This window comes from Gallinula chloropus (assembly GCF_964237585.1).
Source record: "Gallinula chloropus genome assembly, chromosome: 1".
NCBI classification, from domain to species: Eukaryota; Metazoa; Chordata; class Aves; order Gruiformes; family Rallidae; genus Gallinula; species Gallinula chloropus.
Window position 1 is genome coordinate 4306958 of NC_140085.1, and position 19960 is coordinate 4326917.

General features: G+C 50.6%; 1 protein-coding gene across 3 annotated transcripts; it reads left to right on the forward strand.

Annotated features, from left to right (window-relative positions):
• The first annotated feature begins 325 nt into the window (after positions 1-325).
• Positions 326-18739, forward strand: PFKFB3 (6-phosphofructo-2-kinase/fructose-2,6-biphosphatase 3). 3 transcript variants are annotated; one of them, XM_084269695.1, is made up of 16 exons: positions 326-931; positions 6119-6244; positions 6562-6658; positions 7124-7190; positions 7350-7424; positions 7725-7781; positions 8674-8798; positions 9580-9787; positions 10607-10753; positions 11090-11194; positions 11654-11783; positions 11970-12032; positions 12191-12255; positions 13813-13983; positions 15098-15120; positions 17956-18739. In XM_084269695.1, exons 1-16 carry the CDS (start codon positions 853-855, stop codon positions 17960-17962), a joined length of 1545 nt encoding a protein of 514 aa, XP_084125821.1. In that variant the 5' UTR covers positions 326-852; the 3' UTR covers positions 17963-18739. The 3 variants fall into 3 exon arrangements, with proteins under 3 accessions (XP_084125821.1, XP_084125822.1, XP_084125820.1); XM_084269696.1 differs by lacking the exon at positions 17956-18739 and adding an exon at positions 16995-17576; XM_084269694.1 differs by lacking the exon at positions 15098-15120.
• The last annotated feature ends 1221 nt before the right edge of the window (positions 18740-19960 follow it).

Sequence of the window (19960 nt, forward strand, 5' to 3'; positions counted from 1 at the left end):
CCTCCATCCCTCCCTTCCCCCCCCCCCCCCCCCCCCACAGGAGAACAAAGGCTCCCCGGGCGCAGCGGCGCCTCCTTTGTCCCCGCTGCAGTGCGGGGGGCCGGCGGCAGGCGGCAGCGCGGGCCGAGCCAGGCCGAGCCGCGCCGCGCCGCACCCCCCGCCCCCTTCCTCCTCCTCCTCCTCCTCCGCGACCGCGCAGCGGCCGCCCCCCCCACGCCCCGGAGGGCGGGAGCCGCAGGGCGCCGGCCGGCCTGTCGGTCTAGAAATAGGCTGCAGCCGGCACGGCCGCCCCATCGTGAGCGGAGCGAGGGAGGGAGCAGCACCGGCAGCAGCAGCAGCCCCGCTTCCCGGCAGCAGCAGGCAGGGCCAGCCCTTTCTCGGTGGCCTCTCGGTTTTTTTCTCCTTTATATTTAATTTTTGTTTCGCAGAAAAGGATTTTTTTAAAAAACTTTTTTTTTTAAACTCTTTTTTGTTTTAAAACTTCGGGGTTTTTATTTTCTTTGCATCCAGATTCATAGCAAAAACAGCGGCGGGACTCGCTCCCTGCGAGCACGCAGCGGCCGTGTCTGTGCCGTTCCTGCCGGCTTTGTGCCCTGAAACCCCGTCCCTCTTCTTCCTCCTCCCCCCTACTCCGCCGTAAAGCCTTAACGAGACTCCCAGAAGCATCCGAAAGCGCCGCAGCCGCTTGTTCAAGCCGCCCCTTAAAGCGACGACTTTAAAAACCGTTTTTTATATATATATTTTTTGGTTTTCCTTTTTTCCCCCCCCCGTTTTCTCCTCCCTCATCACCCTCCCTCCCCCCGCAAACGCATCAAGGTGGACGCGGAGCGCAAAAAGACCTTTGTTTTAAAAATGCCCATGGAGCTGACGCAAAGCCGCATCCAGAAGATTTGGCTTCCCAATGACAACCGCCCGGCTCTGCCCCGCCGCTGTGAGTACGGGCACCGCCGCATCCCCGCGGGATGGGATGGGGTTGGGTGGGAAGCAGCCTCCTCTGCTCCTGCGCACCCCGCGGGGGCTCCTTGCAGCGCCTTCTTCTCCCCTCCGCTACCCTCCCCATTCCCATGCAGCACTCCACCCCCCCATTTCCCTCCTCTAGCATCATCCCGGTGTCTGCATCCCACCCGCTGCTATCCCGTGACTCACTTCCCAGCCCCGGGAGCTGGAGGAAGGTGCAGCCATCACATGGCAGCTCCCGGGCCCTGCGGAGCGGAGGATGCCGAGAGGCGCCGTGACACGCGTGTCCCAATTTCCACCCACCCCCATCTCGCCTCCAGCCTTGGCATTAAAAGGGAAAGGGCCAGGTTGCTAAACTCCGCTCCCGGGGATTTTTAGCTGGGATTTCCATCCAGGTCGTCCGGCACCTTGCTCGTTATTTGAGGGGTGGGGAGGCAGGGTTAGGGCGATGGATGTGGAAGATGCTCATCAGCCGTTTGCAATTTACCCCTTTACCTTGTGCTGTGCTTGGGATGAGATAGGCAGGTGGAGGTGATGGGGGGGGGGGGATACGACAAAATTTAATGCAGAAACTTAGGCAGAGGCTTTCCTTTCTTTGCAAAGCTCAGAAAGCACCTTGAGAGTTTAAAACCAAACCCTGCGAGTAAAAAAAAATGAATTAAAAAAAAAAAAAAACAAGCACTTGGGTGATCCCGGTGTTACTATAAACCAAATCATGAATCACAAAACAATACTAAACTCCAAGAGACAGCTCCTTCAACTCGCCCGACAGCTGAACTGACAGCCTGCCAGTTGTGCAACTCCGCGGAACTCGCAATACGCGTCGCAGGAATCCGCAGGTTCGCGGCCGCGGAGCGCAGGGGCGGAGGAGGTGTCACTCTGCAGCCGGGTGAAGGACGGAAGGTGGCATTGGGCAGTTGGGGTTGAATCAGCCTTTCCGATGGCTTTTCGTGAGGAAAGGGCCTTGGGAATTTATTTCCCTTGGCCGGGAAGTTTCCCTTTTTAAATAAAAAGGGTAGTTTATTTATAATAAAAATTGAAAACACGGTGAATTTGCCCCGTGGCTGCACAAGGCAGCTCTGCAGCAGAAGCTGCTGAGGAAGTGGCTTTCAGCAACAGGCTCAAACATCTGGGTTGCCACGGAGCTTTGTTTTTAGCCGGGTAAAAATGTCTCCTGGGTTTAATGCTTTGCAGATGTGGCTGTTTAATTTGATTTTTTTTTAATTTAATTTTTTTTCCCTCGAGAAATGACACTTTGGAAAGAGATCCCTTGTGTATGTGGAGCCACCCTGTGGGTTTTTGTTTGGTTTGGGGTTTTTAGGGTTTGTTTTTTTTTTTTTTACCCTCTCTGCTTTATTCACCTGGTTTTTCAGGAGAGAATTCCCCTTTGGCAGAGGAGAAACCTACCGTACTTTAATATATTACAGCACCAAGGGGCTCATTAATACCATAATGTGGCTTCTAATAATTTTCTCTCAGGGTGGGAACAAGCCACGCTGGGCACTGTTCACCATGCTCTACGCAAAGAGCTTTTTTTAGGTGGAATTTAGGGGGTTTTTTTAACCCAAAGTGGCTATTTTGAACTCGAGGGGCTATTAACAAAGAGCAGAGCCACAAAGCCGGGTGGGAATGGAGGTACGAGGACGACACGAGGCCGACGTGGTCCTCGGGGAGGGGAGGGGGGGAAGGAGGGAGCATGTCTGGGAGCATCCCTGGGAGCATCCTCGGAAAGCTCCCGCCTGGCGTGTGAAATAATTAGCCCGATTGTCCCGCTTCCTCACCAGAGGGGAGGTTGGGATGGATGCAAGCGATGCCTTCATCTTGGCCTTTTGACGGCGATCCATTAAATCGCTGTCAAGCTGCACGTCTCTCACGTAGGGGCTGGGAAAGTCAAGTCCTTGCAGGAGGCTGGGTGGGCAGAGCCAGGCGAGGGGAGGGTCTCGGGTGTGGGGGATGCTGGAGGAGGGAAGGGGCTGCCGTTGCCGCCGCCTTCCTCCCTTCCCTTCTCTCCAGCTTAGGGAAGAGGAGGGGGGGATGAGGAATGCGAGCCGGCGATCAGCTTGCAGGACCGCCCGGCGTGGCACTGTTTGCACACGCGTGTGTGCGCGATAGGCGCATCCCTGGAGGCACCGGGGAATTGCGGTGGGAAGGAGCTGGAAAAAGGGGGGGTGTAAGGCTGCTGTGGGACGTGGGCTTGCAGGAGCAGGAGGCGTGTGGGGTTGGTTGTTACCGGGAGACTGTAAAAAGCCCTGAAGTGGGGAGGTGGCTGTTTTATCTGACCTTTTATAGAAGCAAACTTTCTTCCCCTTTTTCCCCCCCTTCTTTTGTCTTTCCACCCTCTCCGGGGAAGCATGAGAGAGTTACCATTTCTTCTAGCAGAGAGAAGGCAAAATTGGAGGAGCTACTTCTAAATATCCCAATAGAGCCTTTCAAAAGCCATCCCCGACCTTGACTCACCTGGATAGATGTTGATAGGGAGTAATGAATATGCGCTGAAATCCCTGATAGCTTTCCCTGCAGCGGGGTGTGGGGGGGGAAAGAAGTGATGAATTGGGTCTTTGTGAAGGGAAACACTGGTTTCTCTTTCGTCCCCGATGCAAAGTTTCCCCGGAGGCTTTTTGTGATTTATCTGCTTCCTGATAAAAGTTGCACGCCTGATGCCCTGGTGTTCTGGGAAGCACTTCCCAGTCGTGCAGACAGATGCTTTTCCAGGCTCCGAGGGAAACCTAGATCTTGCCTTTGGCTGCAAACTGACTTTGGGGGTGAGATTCCTCAAATACAGGTGTTTAATTCTGCAGCACCCTTTGGAGCTGTGTTTGCCACAGATGGCACTGTCTGGGCTGTCTAGAGCCGAAGGGATATGAACAGTACCTGGCATTGTCCCTGTCCTCTGGGAATGCCATTATTTTAATGGCTCCAAATTCTTCAGGCTCTGCTCTTTGAGATATTTTGCTGGCAGGTAGGGAAAGGAAGAGATTCTCTACTGGGGTATTATTCCTTCCCCCTTCCCTTTATTTAGTACATAATAGTGTTTTCTGAAGAAAAAACCAAATAACAAGGCTTGCACCCATAGATGAGACTGCTAGATAGAAGAAATATTTTTTGTGGATATATTGCACAGCTTTGGTACCTCAGGATGCAAAAGCAGCACTTGGTACTGGAATTAGTGGATACTGCACAAGGCTTTTGGAATGTGGTAAAGGGGGAAGCTGAGGGCAGCTCCAGCCTGAGGAATGTGGGGTTTAGATTGTTTTTTTAAAGTATCTTTTAGATAGTGAGGCAGTCAGGTGATAGGTGGCTATTCCCTGTCCTTTTGGGCACCAGTGCTGTAACTCTTTCAGAATCACAGAACATTAGGGGTTGGAAGGGACCTCGAAAGCTCATCTTGTCCAACACCCCTGCCAGAGAAGGGTCACCTAGACTAAATTGCACAGGAGCACATCCAGGCGGGTTTGAATGTCTCCAGAGGAGACTCCACAACCTCTCTGGGCAGCCTGTCCCAGGGCTTCATCACCTTCACAGTGACAAAGTTTCTCCTTATGTCCACATTGAACTTCCTTTGCTCCAGCTTGCACCTGAGACGATTGTGGCTCCATCCTCCTGACTCTCACCCTTTACATATTTCTCGTGGCTTTAATTCAGTTTCTTTAGCTGTTAGTTTTGGGGTTTTTAGTAGGGGAAGGAGATCTCCTGTTCTTTGCCCTCTGGATATCTTTCCATTCATTTGCACATCCCAAATCTCTGCTGAGAAAAATCTACCCTAACCCACCACCCAGCCTCCAAACCCGGGGAGCCCCTTGCATCCCCAAACCTTCCCCTGGTCCCACCTGCGGGCAGCTGGGATGGGCAGGCAGAGCTCTCCACCCAGACCATAATTAAGATGCGTTTTTATGGCTCTACCACCAGCCACTCACTCCCTGCATTCCTTTCCTGTGAGGTCTCTGGCCTCACTGGGCGGATGGAAGGGTGGGTCGGAGGGTCTCGCCTATCGAGCTTGGTCTCTGCCTTTGCCAGGGGGGCTTTTGGCTTGTCATGCTGTGGGCTGGCTAATCCAAATTCCATTAGGCATCGTTAAGATCTCCCTTTCCCATAGTTAAAGCGCTTGGCTCCGTGCCTCAGCCTTTGGTGTGTGCAAAGCCATGTGAGAAGCAAGTTCGCAGGGCAAAGCCTGGAGAGGAGCAGGGTGAGACACGGGAGGAGGATGCTGCCATGTTACGTGGTCCGTGGGGTGTGTGGTCCTGATGTATCCCATGGTGGGGGGCTTAAAAAAAAAAAAAACCCTCCCAAACTACATTCCCAGTCTTTGTAACCTCAGCAACTTCCTCCAAACTGAATCAGGAATTTGCTTCCTAAAGGATTTATGAGGAGAAAAAGTGATTCACCTGGACAAGCTGACAGCTGATTTGTTGGCATCTTAGCTGTGACATTTGGGTGAACTGGAGAAGAATTTCTCTTCACTTGCCAAGTCATCACTAAGTGATGCCTCTGGATTTATTTCCAGCTGTTTGATGCTGACCCTCTTTACAACAAAAACCCAGCTTAAAACAGATTTGTGAGGAAAAAGGGATAAGCCACTTGTGTCTGCTTTTAAATGCTGGTGGTTCTGCTGTCACAGAATCATAGAATGATCTGGGTTGGAAAGGACCCCAAGGATCACAGAGTTCCAACCCCCCTGCCACAGACAGGGCTACCAACCTCCAGGCCTGGATTTACACAAGGTTGCCTAGGGCCCTATCCAACCTGTCCTTATCCTCAGGCCTTGCCTGTCTTCAGACAAGTAATTTGGCTGCATTTCCATGTGCATTGGCTAAAAAGGTGGAAGTTTTTGGAAGGTGCTCTTGGGATGAAGATCTCTTATTTTGGCACAGCTGTCACATCTGAAGCCCTGGACCAAAGCCCCTGGTCATCCTTTGGGTTTTCATAGAGCTGGCCAAACTGTGGAGCCATGCACCATGCTCTGACACTTGCAGATCCCATTGTAAGAATAAGTTGGTGCATCTCAGGTTTTGTTTCTCTGTGGTGGTGCACAAGGAGCAGAGGCTTCGGTTTCCTCTAGCTGCCAAAGGAGAAGGTTGGGTCAAGAGAAAGCACCTTGTAGGGTTGATGCAAGCTGAGCTGGATGATTAAAGGCTGCTTATGCTGTGCTTTCTTCTTTTCCCAGCCTGTGGGCCGCAGCTTGCCAATTCTCCCACTGTGATAGTGATGGTTGGCCTCCCAGCCCGTGGGAAAACTTACATCTCCAAGAAGCTAACTCGCTACCTCAACTGGATTGGTGTCCCAACAAAAGGTGAGGCTTTCACTGGCTGCCTGGGGAAAGCAGGGGTCTGGGGTCCTCAGGGTGTTTGCTCATGGAGCCCAGTGTCTCAAGCAGGTGGGAGGTAGTGGGAGATCTTTCCAAGATCCCAAAGGCCAGCTGTCCACTTCCCTTGCAGTCTAGGTTCTCCTTCACTTTTGAAGACCAAGGAATATCCCTGAGCCTTTTGCTCTAAGAAAGCCACTTCTTGGCCCATTGCTAGAAAGCGTTGTCTGTAGGAGCTGCACAGCTGAGTCAGGCTGTGATGAGGCTTGCTCTTGTTTTTGATGGTCTTTGCCTTTCCCACACAGTTTTCAACGTGGGGGAGTATCGCCGTGAGGCAGTGAAGCATTACAGCTCCTATGACTTCTTCCGCCCCGACAATGAGGAAGCCATGAAAGTCAGGAGGTAAGTGTGGGGACTCTGTGCTTATACCCAGGGTGCAGCCCATGGCTGATGGTGGGCTTGCCCAGCTTGTTTTGGAGAGGGGTTATAGACAGAAAAGTGGCCTCTAGCTTGTGGTTTCTGTGCCTGGCTAAGGAGAACCTGACTTGGGTGCGAAGAGCTCAAAACTGAACTTGGTAGCTTCAGGGTCACCAATGCATCACCTTGAGGCTCAGTGATGTAGGGTATGAGGTCTGCTATGAGGTTTGGCCTTTGCTTCTTCACCTACCGTTGCCTCTGCTGTGCTGCTCAGCACGCGTGGCTCTTGTGGTGTTGGCAGACTGAAAGTGTCTTTCCTAAATGTCCCTGGGAGAACAGGGGGTTGGCCAGGAGGAGCTGCAAAGCCCACCCTCTTTGGCAGGGCTCTGCGTGCTGGCTGCTCTGATGTCTTGAGGCCATCAGCACCACGTGTCTCACCTCTTTTTGCAGGCAATGTGCCCTGGCTGCCTTGAGGGATGTCAAGCTGTACCTGACAGAGGAGGCTGGCCAGATTGCGGTAAGCTCAGAGATGTGCTCCACAGGGTCTGGTCCTGAAGGCACTGTGTGCCCTGTGCAGTTTGCTGCTGGAAAAGGGGGACCACTTGCTCAGCAAGTCCCTGCACAGCATTGCTGGGCAGCTCTTGGTGCTAATCAAACCAAATCTTTGCTTTTAAAGGTTTTTGATGCCACCAACACCACGCGAGAGAGGAGGGGGATGATCTTAAACTTTGCCAAAGAGAATGGGTTCAAGGTTGGTACCATCAGGCTGCTGCCTATGTTGCATAGTCCACAGCAGTGTATTGTTGGTGTATCTTCTTTCACTAACATGTTATCCTCACGATGCTCCTGTGTAGGGGAGACTCAATGTGGGGTTGGATTAAAAATGTGAATCTCTTTCCTCATTCCCAATCCCTGGAGAAGGACAAGATGGGAGTGGGGCTGAGGAAGACCTCTAAGGTCAAGGAGGGAGGAGGTTGAGTTGAGCAAGGAGCTGGCTGAATGATACAAACTTCCTTGCTGGCCTTCAGCTGAGCTTTGTTTTGCTTTCCAGGTGTTCTTCATTGAATCTGTCTGCAATGATCCCACAGTAGTTGCCACCAATGTTATGGTAAGTGTGGAAATCTCTTGCTTTTGTCTTCCCTTGTGTAAGATTTTCCACCTGCAACCAGCTGTTGGGTTTTTATCAGAATGTCTTGCGAAGTTGGTTGAGGCTTAGGAGGTTTTTTACCTTTTTATGATGTATTTATGCTGGGATGAGAAAGGAGCTTTTATCTCCCAGGGCCACCTGGAAGTAATGAAAATAAAAGTTGTTGTAGCCTTTCCCCAGCTCCCTTCTGTGCTCTCTGCATCTCTAATGTGATGTTAAGGACAGAAAGCGTTCAGGATGCTTTGGTGACCCTCCAAGTCCCACTTTTTGGAAGCAACAGATGCAATTAGGGGCTTAAATCCCATCGGAGAGCAGTCAGATTTGGTGTCTTTAGCCACATGCAGCTTATTTGGGGTCTGCTTTGAGGAGCTCAATTTAGAGGCTTCTTGCCACCAGCTGAAGTCTTGGCTGGGATAACAGCATTAAGTGTTAACTTCTCAGGTTCTCTGGGAGCTGCAGCATCTTTGACTTCCCACCAGCAGAAGAGCTCCTTTGTCCCTTAGGCTTGGCTAGTGCTGGTAGGCGTTAATTGGTCTACCTGGGCATGACTAACGTGAATGAAAGTGTCCTTTCCTCTGCTGGGCCCTGCTTCAGCCTTGTCTCCAGTTGTACATCTGAACTTTGCCATTTTATGGTGCCTGGGAATTCATCCCAGGATACCCAAAGTCCTTGTGCACAGTTTTGGGGTCTAGTTTACTGCTTTTATTTTATTTCTTTCCCCTGTGATAATTGATGCCTATAAAGTGGCTCAGCTGATAGCTGGATCTTGGCAGGACTTTGAAATTTGAGATTAGCATGGTGTCTGGCTTGGAAAGCTTCCTAACCTCTCCTTGCAACCTGTTCCCTGTTGCAGGAAGTAAAACTGTCCAGCCCTGATTACAGGGACTGTAATTCGACCGATGCCATGGAGGACTTCATGAAGAGGATCAATTGTTACCAGGCCAGCTACCAGCCGCTCGACCCTGATGACTATGACCGGTAAGAAGCTCTTGCTGCCTTCTGGACTGGCTTGAATGCTTTTCCTTTCCCAGGAGAGGAGTGATGGGAGTATGGAGCTGTGTTTCACTTTGTGTTCAAACACGTGACTCTGCTGGAATAATCTGTGGCCAAGCTTCACTGTGAATTCAGGCTTCTTCCTTGAAAAGGCTGGTTTTCCCTAGCCCTGTGCCAGGCACTGAAACCTTCCTGAGATCTTCTGGGTTCAGACATGCTGTTTTCAACCTTGTCCTGTGGGTCTGAGTACAAAGGACTTGGAAGAGGAATTGGGATTGAGTGCTTCTGAGCTGCTCGTGTCATGGTCTGATTTAAAGGGAAGGGACTACTTGGACAGGCTCAAACCACAGGGTTGAGCAAGCCCTGTGGCTTCCTCCTGGTTGTGTGCCCTGGGAAGACCTTTGCAATCCTGCATGACCATGCAGGCACCTCACAGCCTTTCCATTGCTCACAAATACATCCGTGTGCCCTGTGTGGATTATCCTGGTTCTGCTGAGCCGTCCTGGAGAGGAACGTGCTCCCTGCTAGTCTTCTTTAATCCTCTTTACTCCTTCAAGGAGGAACAGTGATTACACCAGCATTAAGCTCTCCGTGAATTGCTGTTACCTGTTGGCTTCCTGTGGAAAATAGCCTTCAGGAAATCCTTTTAGCTTGGTGATTATGTTGACTGAGATACCTCACAAGGCTGTTTTTTTCAAGGCTGGCAGTTCTTTATTTCTGCTTTCCCCACTGGCAACCCCCTCATCCTTGCTGTGCTTTCCCTTAGGGAGCTTTCTCTCATCAAAGTCATCGATGTTGGCCGGCGGTTCCTGGTCAACAGGGTTCAGGATCACATCCAGAGCAGGATTGTGTACTACCTGATGAACATCCATGTCCAGCCCCGCACCATTTATCTTTGTCGGCATGGTGAGAGCGAGTTCAACCTCAAGGGGAAGATTGGAGGTGACTCAGGCCTTTCCAACAGGGGCAAGAAGGTAAAGGGGGAAAGGGATGTTCTCTTGTGGCTTCTAGGAATGATTTGGCTGCAATATGTGTTGTGTATGTTGAATGACAGCTGGAATGCTCAGAGTATCCATCAATAGGGATGGTTTAAATATGGGCTTGGGTATGGCCTCTAAACAAGACTTCCCAGCCATCGATGTTGCATGTAGGCTTGTGTGTAGTTAGGAGTTAACAGAGGTTGGACTGCAGAAATCTCTGGGAGTGAAAGGTCAGTATCTTTTGAATCAGTTCAGACCTTGCCTAGGAAATACAGAAAGACTGCTGCCACCCCCCAGTAGGGATAGCCAACTCCAAGCGTGCTTTCAGATTGCTATTTGAGTCTTTAAAGACATGGACAAACATGCTGCTTCAGGGAAGGTTAATAGCTATTTTACCTTGCCAGACCACTTTGAAGTCCAAATGGAGTCATCTGAGGCATGGCTGCCATCAAGGACTACAGAATACATTGATCTAGCTCTGTGACAAATAAGTGGAGCCATGGTTAAGGATGGTCAAGGATCTCTCACAGCATTGTAGCAGAGCCCACGCTGTAATGCTGTTTCTTGGATGCTGATGTTATTCTTTGACATTAGGTTCTCAATTTTCCCTCTGCTTTCTGTCCCTGTGCTCCTCATAGCTTTGGGGATCAATGCATGTGTGGCTGCTCTTCATCTCAAGAGCAGAAATTTTAACACAACTGCTTATGGCAGGCAAAAGAGGTTTGAGAGAAGGTGACATCTATCGGGAAGCAGGGAATGAGTTCCATTGGGAAGCTGTGGATCAGGAATCAACCTCATTTTTATGTCCCTCAGTTTGCCCTGGCACTGAACAAGTTTGTTGAGGAGCAGAACCTGAAGGACCTCAAAGTCTGGACCAGCCAACTAAAGAGGACTATCCAAACAGCAGAAGCTCTCCACCTGCCCTACGAGCAGTGGAAGGCACTCAATGAAATAGATGCTGTAAGTACCTGTGGTTGCAGTAGGAATGGTTGGATCGTGCTGGTTGCTGCTTGGCAGAGAGGGTGATGGCACTGACCCTTTCACTTCTGCCTAAAGCTCACCTTTGGTGGGGAGATGCCCCTTCTGTGGGAAGGGGTGGTACTTCTGCAGTACTTAAAATTTGGCTTCTGATCTTAGCTCTAGACCTTGTGCTGAGGCTTCAGTGAGGCTATTAAAATAACACTTGTGTGGAGCTGCTCTGCAGCTGACCACTAAGAGGGTCATAGTAGGTTTTCTATGCTGATGCTCTTTGATTTGAGCATGTTCAGTAACCTCGTGGATGTCCTGTTCTGGCAGGGTGTATGTGAAGAAATGACATATGAAGAAATCAGGGACCAGCATCCAGAGGAGTTTGCTTTACGTGATCAGGATAAATATTACTACCGCTATCCTTCTGGGGAGGTAGGCTGCAAAGAGACCTGCAGAGATGTGACTGTTACTTTAAACACGGCCTTCTTGTCTTCATGCTGTCCTCTATGCTTGGAGCAGAGGAGCAGCTAGTGCCCTAATAAGTAGAGCCAAGAAGGGTTGGCAGCCCCATTGACCTTTTTGCATTGAGCTCTTGTGAAACTGTGGTGCATGAGCATCTCATAAACCTTATTACTTACAGTCCCACTGACTTGATGGCAAACTAGTAGGATGGCTTTCTACCTTTAGGAGAAGTAGCTATGTTCTCAAGTAGCCTGAAGATGAGGCTTTGTTGAGCTTCACTGTTTTTTTAGCAGTAATTTTGTTGGCTTGGCTTAGTCAAGGGCATGAAATCAATAGATGGAACAAGACAAGGACCATTCTTTTTCTTGTGAGGTGCTCTCTTTTTTTCTTGATTCTATGCCATATCTCCTTTCCTTTCTTCTGTCCCAGTCCTACCAAGATCTGGTGCAGCGCCTAGAGCCAGTCATCATGGAGCTGGAGAGACAAGAGAACGTCCTTGTGATCTGTCACCAGGCTGTCATGCGCTGTCTCCTGGCATACTTTCTGGACAAGAGTGCAGGTGAGCTCTCTGTCCCTGGAAGGGATTGATCCTGCTTAAGGAGGGATGATAGAGCTCTGAAGAGATGAGAGATGTCTCCAGGTCCATGCCTTTTTGGTCTGGCATGGCCTTAGCTGCTGAGGAAGATGTCTAAGCCTGTTTTTGGAGAGGGAGTGGGATAACCCTCCTGCTCTGCTTTCTCTACAGATGAAATGCCCTACCTGAAATGTCCCCTTCACACAGTGTTGAAGCTGACCCCGGTGGCCTATGGTGAGTGTGGTCTTTCTACTAAATATGCCAAGGGGTTCAACTTGGACCTCCTCCAAGCTGCCTCTGGGAGAAGAGAGGGGGTCTGGAGTGGATCACTTTGGTGTTCTGTGCCTGTGGGGTTTGCTGATGGCCTCTCTGTCTTCTGCTCTCTTCTGTAGGCTGCCGGGTGGAGTCCATCTCACTGAACATCGAAGCTGTCAACACTCACAGGGAAAGGCCAGAGGTGAGTGTTGCTTTTCCTCAGAGCCATCCCTTGGTGTCCCTCTCCTTTCCCCTACAGTCAGCTGGCAGTGAGGGCCCTGGGGGTAGGTGTGGGGGGATTGCTCTGCTGGATGCTCGGAAGTGCTGCTGGAGGACTGGAGCATCAGATGGGTTCTTGCTCTGCAAAGATGTGGCTGGTTGAGGTTTTTTTTTCAAGGGAAGAGGACTGCTGCATGTGCCTGCTTCCTAGTGTGTTTGCCCAGGTTAAAGCTGGTCCAGGGAAAGCTCCTCCCTGGTCTTTGACTTTGGTCTGTGCAGTCATCCACTCACCCAAAAGGAGAGTGGAGTAGTGGATGGAGAAGGCAACTTCTCCCAGGTCTCCCAACTGTTTGGCAGAGCCTGGGCTCAACACCTTGCCCAACATCTGTGTTGCCTTTGTGTTTTTTATCTGGCGTGCCCACAGCTCCATGGGGCTTCAAGGGCTGTTCTGTAGGGTGGGAGGTAGTGGTGCTGGGCTGGGAAAGCTGTGGGGAGGAGACCCCTCACATGGAGAAAAACCCCTGTCTATCTGCCTCGTGCTCCACCAGTAGCTCGAAGGCCAGAGCTGGGAGATGCCAGCTCGGTGTTGGGGCTGGGCAGCCACCTAAGGGGGACCCCAGGGACCCCAGCAGTACCTGTGTCCCAGCTGCTGGGACCTTTGCAACTTGTACTTTGCAGTGAGGAGCCTGGCTGGATGCTGGATGGTCAGAGCTGTCCTCTTTAGGCCCACCTCTCCCTTCCTTTGCTTCCCAACCTCCGTGTGTGGCAGCATCTGAGCCCCCTTTTCCCTCCCTATGGCCACAGGTGGGGAAGCCAGTCCTTCCCCTTGCTGTGGGGGCCATCCCCATGCTGAGCATGGCAGGAGAGCCATGGGCTGTGGGGTAGGATAGAGCAAGAGACGTGTGAAGCGCTTGTGTCCCTCTGCTCAGCTGCGCAGGCGCTGCCCCTCCATCCCACCTTGCTTGAGTTGGAGCTTGGTGCCGTGCTGACCCTTGCTGGCTGCTCTGCCCCTCTGCCAAATCTTTTCTTATCAGCCCATGCTGGCTTGTCTCTTCCCTCTTCTTGCTTTCACACCCCTCCCTGAGTCGGAGGGGCCAGCTGTGAGGAGGAGACCGATGGGCACCTCTCTCCCTCATGAGGAGTCATGTCTTTTGGTTATTACCAGGGTTGTGTTTTTTAGCAGTTGCTCATTACTTTTTTTGTGTGAGCAGAGGCTCAGGTGAAAAGTGTCTCGTGTCTGAGTGCAGGGTCCTTTTTGGGGTTTTTTTCCATCCCTTTTTTTCAGGCAATCATGCTGTGTTCTTGAACTCATTAGGGCTTTTTGGTGTCCAGGGCTTATCAATTTATCCTTTGCACGTCAACAACGATTGTGGGGACAAGCAGAGGCTGCTTTAAGAAGGAAAAGAAACCCCAAAACCCAAACCAACCTGCTTCTTTTTTTCCCCTTTATAACTGTCGCCTTCTTCCCTTTTATTTTATTTTATTTTTTCCTATTTATTTACTTTATTTTTTTTTTTTCTTTGTCTCACTCTTAATTTAGGAAGCAAAGAAGGGACCTAACCCGCTCATGAGACGTAATAGCGTTACCCCTCTAGCAAGCCCAGAGCCCACCAAAAAACCTCGCATCAACAGCTTTGAGGAGCATGTGGCTGTTTCTTCCGCCCTGCCAGGCTGTGTTCCTCAGGAAGTGCCCACGCAGCTGCCGGGACAAGTTAGTTGAACTCTCTCTTTTTGGTTTTGGTTTTGGTTTTGTTGTTGTTTGTTTTATTGTTTGTGGTTTGTTTTTTGTCCTCCTGTCGCTCCTGAAGCTGGGGAATGGCTTGCACTTGTCGCAACTTGTGCTGTTGTCTCTGGGCTGCATCTTTCTCCCACGGCTGCTGTCCCCTCCCTGCCTTGGGTTGGTTTCAGGAGGACTCGGCAAAAGGTTGCTGTTGGATCCTCTCTTGGGTTTTGAGAGTGTCGTAAACTCTTCCCCAAAGCTGTAGGTTGCATTAATTTTACTGCCTTCGCTGTGTGGCATCGTGGTGTCAACCTCCTGAGGAGCCACATCTCTAGAGCGGGCAGGACCAAAGTGTTTGTGCCTTCTCCCTGGATGTCCTCCGCTCTGGCACAGACCTGGGCACCGTAATAAAGCAAATGTTCTTGTGCTTCCCTCAAGAAGGAGCTGCCAGGAACCGTCTTTGACTTGAGGGGTCTCCTCCTTCCCAGAGCAATAGGCAAAACGAACTGAGAATGAGTAGAAGCCTCTTGGCATGGTGAACCTGGTTGCCTTCTGCAGCTCTGGGTGAAACCTGTGGGTAGCTGCTGTGATGTTCATGTGTCCTCTCCTCTTTCACCCACTCATGAAGGGATGGAGAAAGGGAGACCTTGCTGCACACTTCTCCAGGAACAAAGCTCCCCTCCCTGTGCTTGTTTGGGTGCTGGGGTGGTACTGAAGAAGCGGCATAGACATACAGGAGCCCCTTTGCCATGCTGCCCTTTCAACCAGCTGCCTGTTGGATCTTGCTGTCTTGCCCAGGCCCTCTTGTTTGTGTTGTCTGGTGTCCTCTTGTACTTCCCCAGCCAGATCCTGGGCAGGTTAGGAAGGGTGCCATGCTCCTCCCAACTGCTCTGCTTGGTGGCTGCTTCGCATGAGCCTTCCCACCCCAACAAGCACCAAGCGTGGCAGCTTGGTCTCTGTCTCAGCTTTTGGGGCTCTGCTTGGGCTGGTTAAGTCTTGCAACAAACCAACTTCAGCTTTGGAAGCTCCCTTTGCTTGGGTGTCCTCTGCCTGGTCTCGCGCGGTGTTACTGACACCTCTCTCTCCGTTCTCTCTGTCTCTGCAGCCTTTACTAGGGAAGGCATGCCTGTAAGTACCTTCTTGCGTCTTATTCCCCCCCTCTCTTGCCCTCTTTTGATGTCTCTTGCCCCATCCCACTCGTTGCTGTGGAACCCTGCTGGGATGTGGACTTACTGGAATTAATATTTCTCGGGGGGAGGGTTGGTGGTGGGGTTGCCTATGCCTTAGGAAAGGGAAAAAGGTGACTATGGGTGCTGCTTTGTCCAACCCCTGAGTGTCCTAGCTTGACTAAAAGTCCCACTTTTGGTGAGAAATGAAGCAAATTATCCTTTGTGATATCTAGTGATGATGTCTAAATTCCCTGCCTTCTCCTTAGACAGCCATGGGATGGGAGATGTTTTTGGCTTTTCCTGGGGTTATCTCCTGTGTGGTAGCATGTTGTACTGTGGTGGCCTGTTCTTCCCAGGGAGCCTGAGTTGTGTCTGTGAGCACCAGGCTGATCTTGGAGAAGGTTCTGACCTCAGCCCCAAGCAGGGTTTTATGGCCTGTATGGTGGGAGCAGGTGTTTGGTGGAGCTGGACTGTTCCTGGGTCCTGGCATCTGCAGTTCTGTAAACCTGGATTTTGGGAACTGCCTGCCTAGATGTCTTGGGCAGAGTAGATGCAAGGGTATTGTCCTCTGGCACCAGTAAGAAATCAAGGTGCCTTGAGCATTTAATGCACTGAGGGTAAATCAAGTCTGCCAGTTTCCCTCAGTGCTTCTGGATACATTTGAGCTTCCATCACGCTACATCATTGAGTTGAAAGCAGCAGATGTGCTCAAATGCCTTCCTCAATGTCCAGGGAGACATTGAGGCTGAGCTGAGGCTGGGGTAGTGCCCAGGGGTCTCTTTGTCCCCTGTGGACTGTTTGAATTGGCCTATGTGCAGCTCTGTCTCAGTTTTTGTGGGCTGAATATTGAGGAACTTGCTGTAACATGGCCAGGCCTCAGCCCTGCCTGCACTTAACAGCTTGTGAAACTCACTTCTTTCCTTTTTAGAGTAAATACTTTTGGGAAAAAAGGGAAATTATGAAGGTCATGCTTAGCTTTGGTAGATGGGTTGGGGAAGATCATTGTGCTCGTGGGTGAATATAGAGGTTGAGTTACTCAGCAGGGCCTACATGTCTGTGCTCCTTCCCTTGCTGCTCATGGGCACAAAAGCCCCTGATGAACTGTCTGGTCATCTTGGGTTATTTTGAAAGCATTTCTGTTTGTTTGCCCATCCCTGCATTCACCTTTCCCCATCCATGTTGTAGTAAAAGTCCCTGCATGCCTCACTGCTGGCTGCAACGCTGGCAAGATGCTCCAATATTGAGTTTGGGAGATGGCTGCATGAGGTTCTGCTAGAGCAGGAGCTCTGCTGGAGCAGGCAGTGATGGTACCCATCCCAGCTGTAGGCTGGCAGCCACAAATTTTAAATCTCTAGCTGCTGGGAGCCTGCTTCCTCCATCTTCTCATGCAGGACTTAAAGCCTGCTTTTGAGGGAGCAAAGACAACACCCCCAACCAAAGACCTGGTGTCAGTACCTCTCTTGGAGGCTGTTGCCTCATGTGCATGCATCTGGTCCTCACTGTGTCCCACCACCACAACCTGTGTGGAGTCTAGGGAGGTGGAAGGTACCCCCTTCCTAATTTGTACCATGGGACTTGGTTGACAGTGGGTGCTTTGTTGCATCAGCCCTCACTGTTGGGGTGTTGACTCCCATCCAGGGGGACCAGGGGACACCTGAAGAAGTGATTGTGTACCTCAGTCCTCCTGACTGTGGGATTGAGTCAGTTTGGGGTCATGGGGCTACATGGTGCTATGATTTCATTTACTTCTGCTTGGTTTATGATCCAGAGTGCACTTTTTAACAACGACCTGATCCCCTCCCTTCTTCTCCCCTTCACTTTTCATGCTCAAAGACGGCCTGTTTGTCACTTTCTCAAAGTTTTCTCTTTACTAATATTTCCAAGGTAAATGGCTGTGGTGCATGTGGCCTTTCCTAACCCTCCTCCTGTCTCTTTAGATAACAGAACAGCTCAGCCTGCTCTGCCTTGTAGCTGGTCATGATTCCTGGTGTTTGTAAGAGGCAGTTTAGGTAGTAAAAGCAAAACAAAGAAAAAAATAATGTTGAGAAACCTTCCTAGCTGTTTCCTAGTCCTTTTTTGGTGTAGTCCTGTGAATTGGGAAGTGTCCTTGTTGTTATTTCCCCTTGGGTTTCTCCTCTGGTAGACTGCTCTCCTCCAGCTACCGCCCTTGGTGCTGGTCCTGTCCTGCTTGTGTTTAGCTGGTTGTCTCTGGTTTAGTGGTCCTTGTCATGTAGTGGTGGGTCCTTGTTCCCACCCTGCACCGGGGCTGTGTCCAAAGCTGCTCCAGGGCCCATGAAACCTCATGGGGCATCAGCAGGGAGTGGGTGTTCCCACCATATATCTGGTGGTGGCTGGTCCCTGTGCTGGCTTCTCAGCATACCTGGTGGGAGCTACTGCTCCTTGTCAGTGCCAAGGATGGTCAGACAGTGACATCTTCCCTGGTAGGTGGGAGATGCTACCCACCCTCAAGGGAAGCAAGAGATGTTTAATTGGGCTCCTCAAATGAGCACTGGTCCTGAGGGCTGCCTTGGGTTTAGTTCAGTTTTCAGGGATATCTCTGCCAAATTCCCACCCTGCCAGGTGATGCTTTAGGGGAGGGGTGTCAAGTCAGCATGCCTCCCCACCTCTCTCCTTGGGTGGACAGTGTCCTCCGTGGTGGATGCTTTTGTAGTGACCTGTGCGTGGCTTCCTGTTACTCCCCTGTCCCCTTCTCGATGTGTACCTAGAAGATGCTGCTGGGATGGGGTCCAGCTTGAGCACAAGCCCCTAACCCTGGTCCTTCCTCTCGTTGCAGAACATGAACAACTCGCAGAAGCCGTTGTGACTCTGTGGGCGCTGTCGCGAGGCCACCAGCGACGCCAGCTTCCCATCCCATCGCCATTTCTGAAGCTTGCTTATAAACCGGCCTCCTCCACCTGCAGCAAGGTCGACCCTCGGCTCTTTCTACCCACGCCCGTTCATCTGCCAACTGCTCTGCTGAAGAGGAGGGGAGGGGGAGGGAAAGAGAGAGGTGCAGGAGAGCGGAGGGAGAGGAGCTGAGCTCCCCTGGGGTCACCGCCTGATCTTTAGGCTGCAGCACTTGCTCTCCTCTCAGCGCCCTGTTAGGTCGTAGCAAGCTGTAAAGTGCTTCTAGTGCACAGGAGTCTTAATTTTTCCTCTCTTAAGTGGTTTTTTTGATCTGCTTTTTGTATAGAAGATGGATACCCATCCATCTCTGGGTGGGGTGTATATATGCGGATGGTGCGGGGTTAGCAAAGGAGTAGTGGGAAGGGAGGGTGCCAAGGGGTTTTGCATTCATTTTTTTATTAATTAATTATTATTATTAATACCAACTTACCGGTTACTCTTCAAAGAAATCCCCTGAGTGCTGTGCTGCAGCCCTGTGGAAGGCACAAGCCTGGCTTACCCAGGCCTGCGAGCACTGGGGACAGCAGTTCATGTGAAGTCCTTCACAGTGAGAGCTGCCAGGGTTTGATGAAACAAAACCAAGGCAAAACCCACCGAACAAAGCCCAAAGCTTTTGCTTTTAAATCAGTCCACCTCAAAGGGGTCTGCAGATAGCATAGATCTGCTGCTAAAACTGGTTCTGATGGCCTGAGTTCAGGCGTGTGTTGATTTATTTTGGGGGGTGGGGGGGGAGGCTGAGCACCATTTGAGGTGCTGTGTTGGTACTTAATCTCCCTTGGAGGAAAGCTGATAGTGTTGGGGTTTTTTGGGGGGGGTGTGTTGAAACCCTGCATCTTTGTGGGGCTTAGCAGGTGGACAGGCTGATCTAGATGCGTTTTGTAGGCACACAGGTCTCAGAGGTGGCTGGAGATCTGGCCAGGAGGTAGGAGGCCCTGTGTGGCTGCAAAAAAGCCACAAGGAAGGGACAGTTTTGTCTCTTCTTTCTATTGTTTTATTTTTTTATTTAATATATACAAGCACACACACATGTGTGTGTCTGTGTATACTTAGAAACCGCTTGGGTTTTGCACTTTATTTGTTGCAGAAGTGTAAACTTGTTTCTTTTTTTTTATTATTATTATTTTTTTTCAAATCATGCCCCTTAACAGGGGAAGCCTGAATACAGGCAGTGCTTTTATTTTATTTTATTATTTTATTTTATTTTTTCTTAATTTTATTTTGCATGCTGGAAAGCTGGGACTACAAAAATAAAAACCAAACAAACAGTTTCAGCATTCAAGGGGGGGTGGGTGTGTGTATGGGCAAGATGGGAGAGGCTGTGACTTCAACTCCATCAGCTACCTTCCAGTGCTTTGATAGGCAAGATCCCTTCTTGGCAGCCTGCCCCAGGGCTGTGAGACAGCGGTTTAAAATGGCAATTAACCACTATTGCTTTGTGTTAACAGTCTGTTGATTTTTAATTGGCTTTATTTTAAACGGTTTTTGGGTTGGTTTGGGGGTTGTTTGTGGTTTTGGCTTTTTTTTCTTTCCCAACTCTTGATGTGCAGCATCCTCTCCATCCCCATCTTGTGCTTTTTGCCCCACGCTGAGCAGGAGGTGAAGGTTGCTGAGCCTTCAGTGCTGGGCTGGGGGATTGGTGATGGGGGCAGCTCTTTGGTTTCATCCTTCCCATGGATTTCTCCAACCCCCCTGGGTAGGAAACCTCATCCCTACGGATGGGAGCAGAGAGAGTTTGGGGGAGAACTTAAGGATTATTTTGTGTTTGTTTTGGGGTTTTTTTTCCATGTGTATATGTGTGTTTTGGGGGGGGTTGGTCTGTTTTTCCTTTGGGGAAAAGGCGAACCACAGTGCCTAACGCTTCAGCATCACGTGCTCGGAGCGGCACCGAAGGT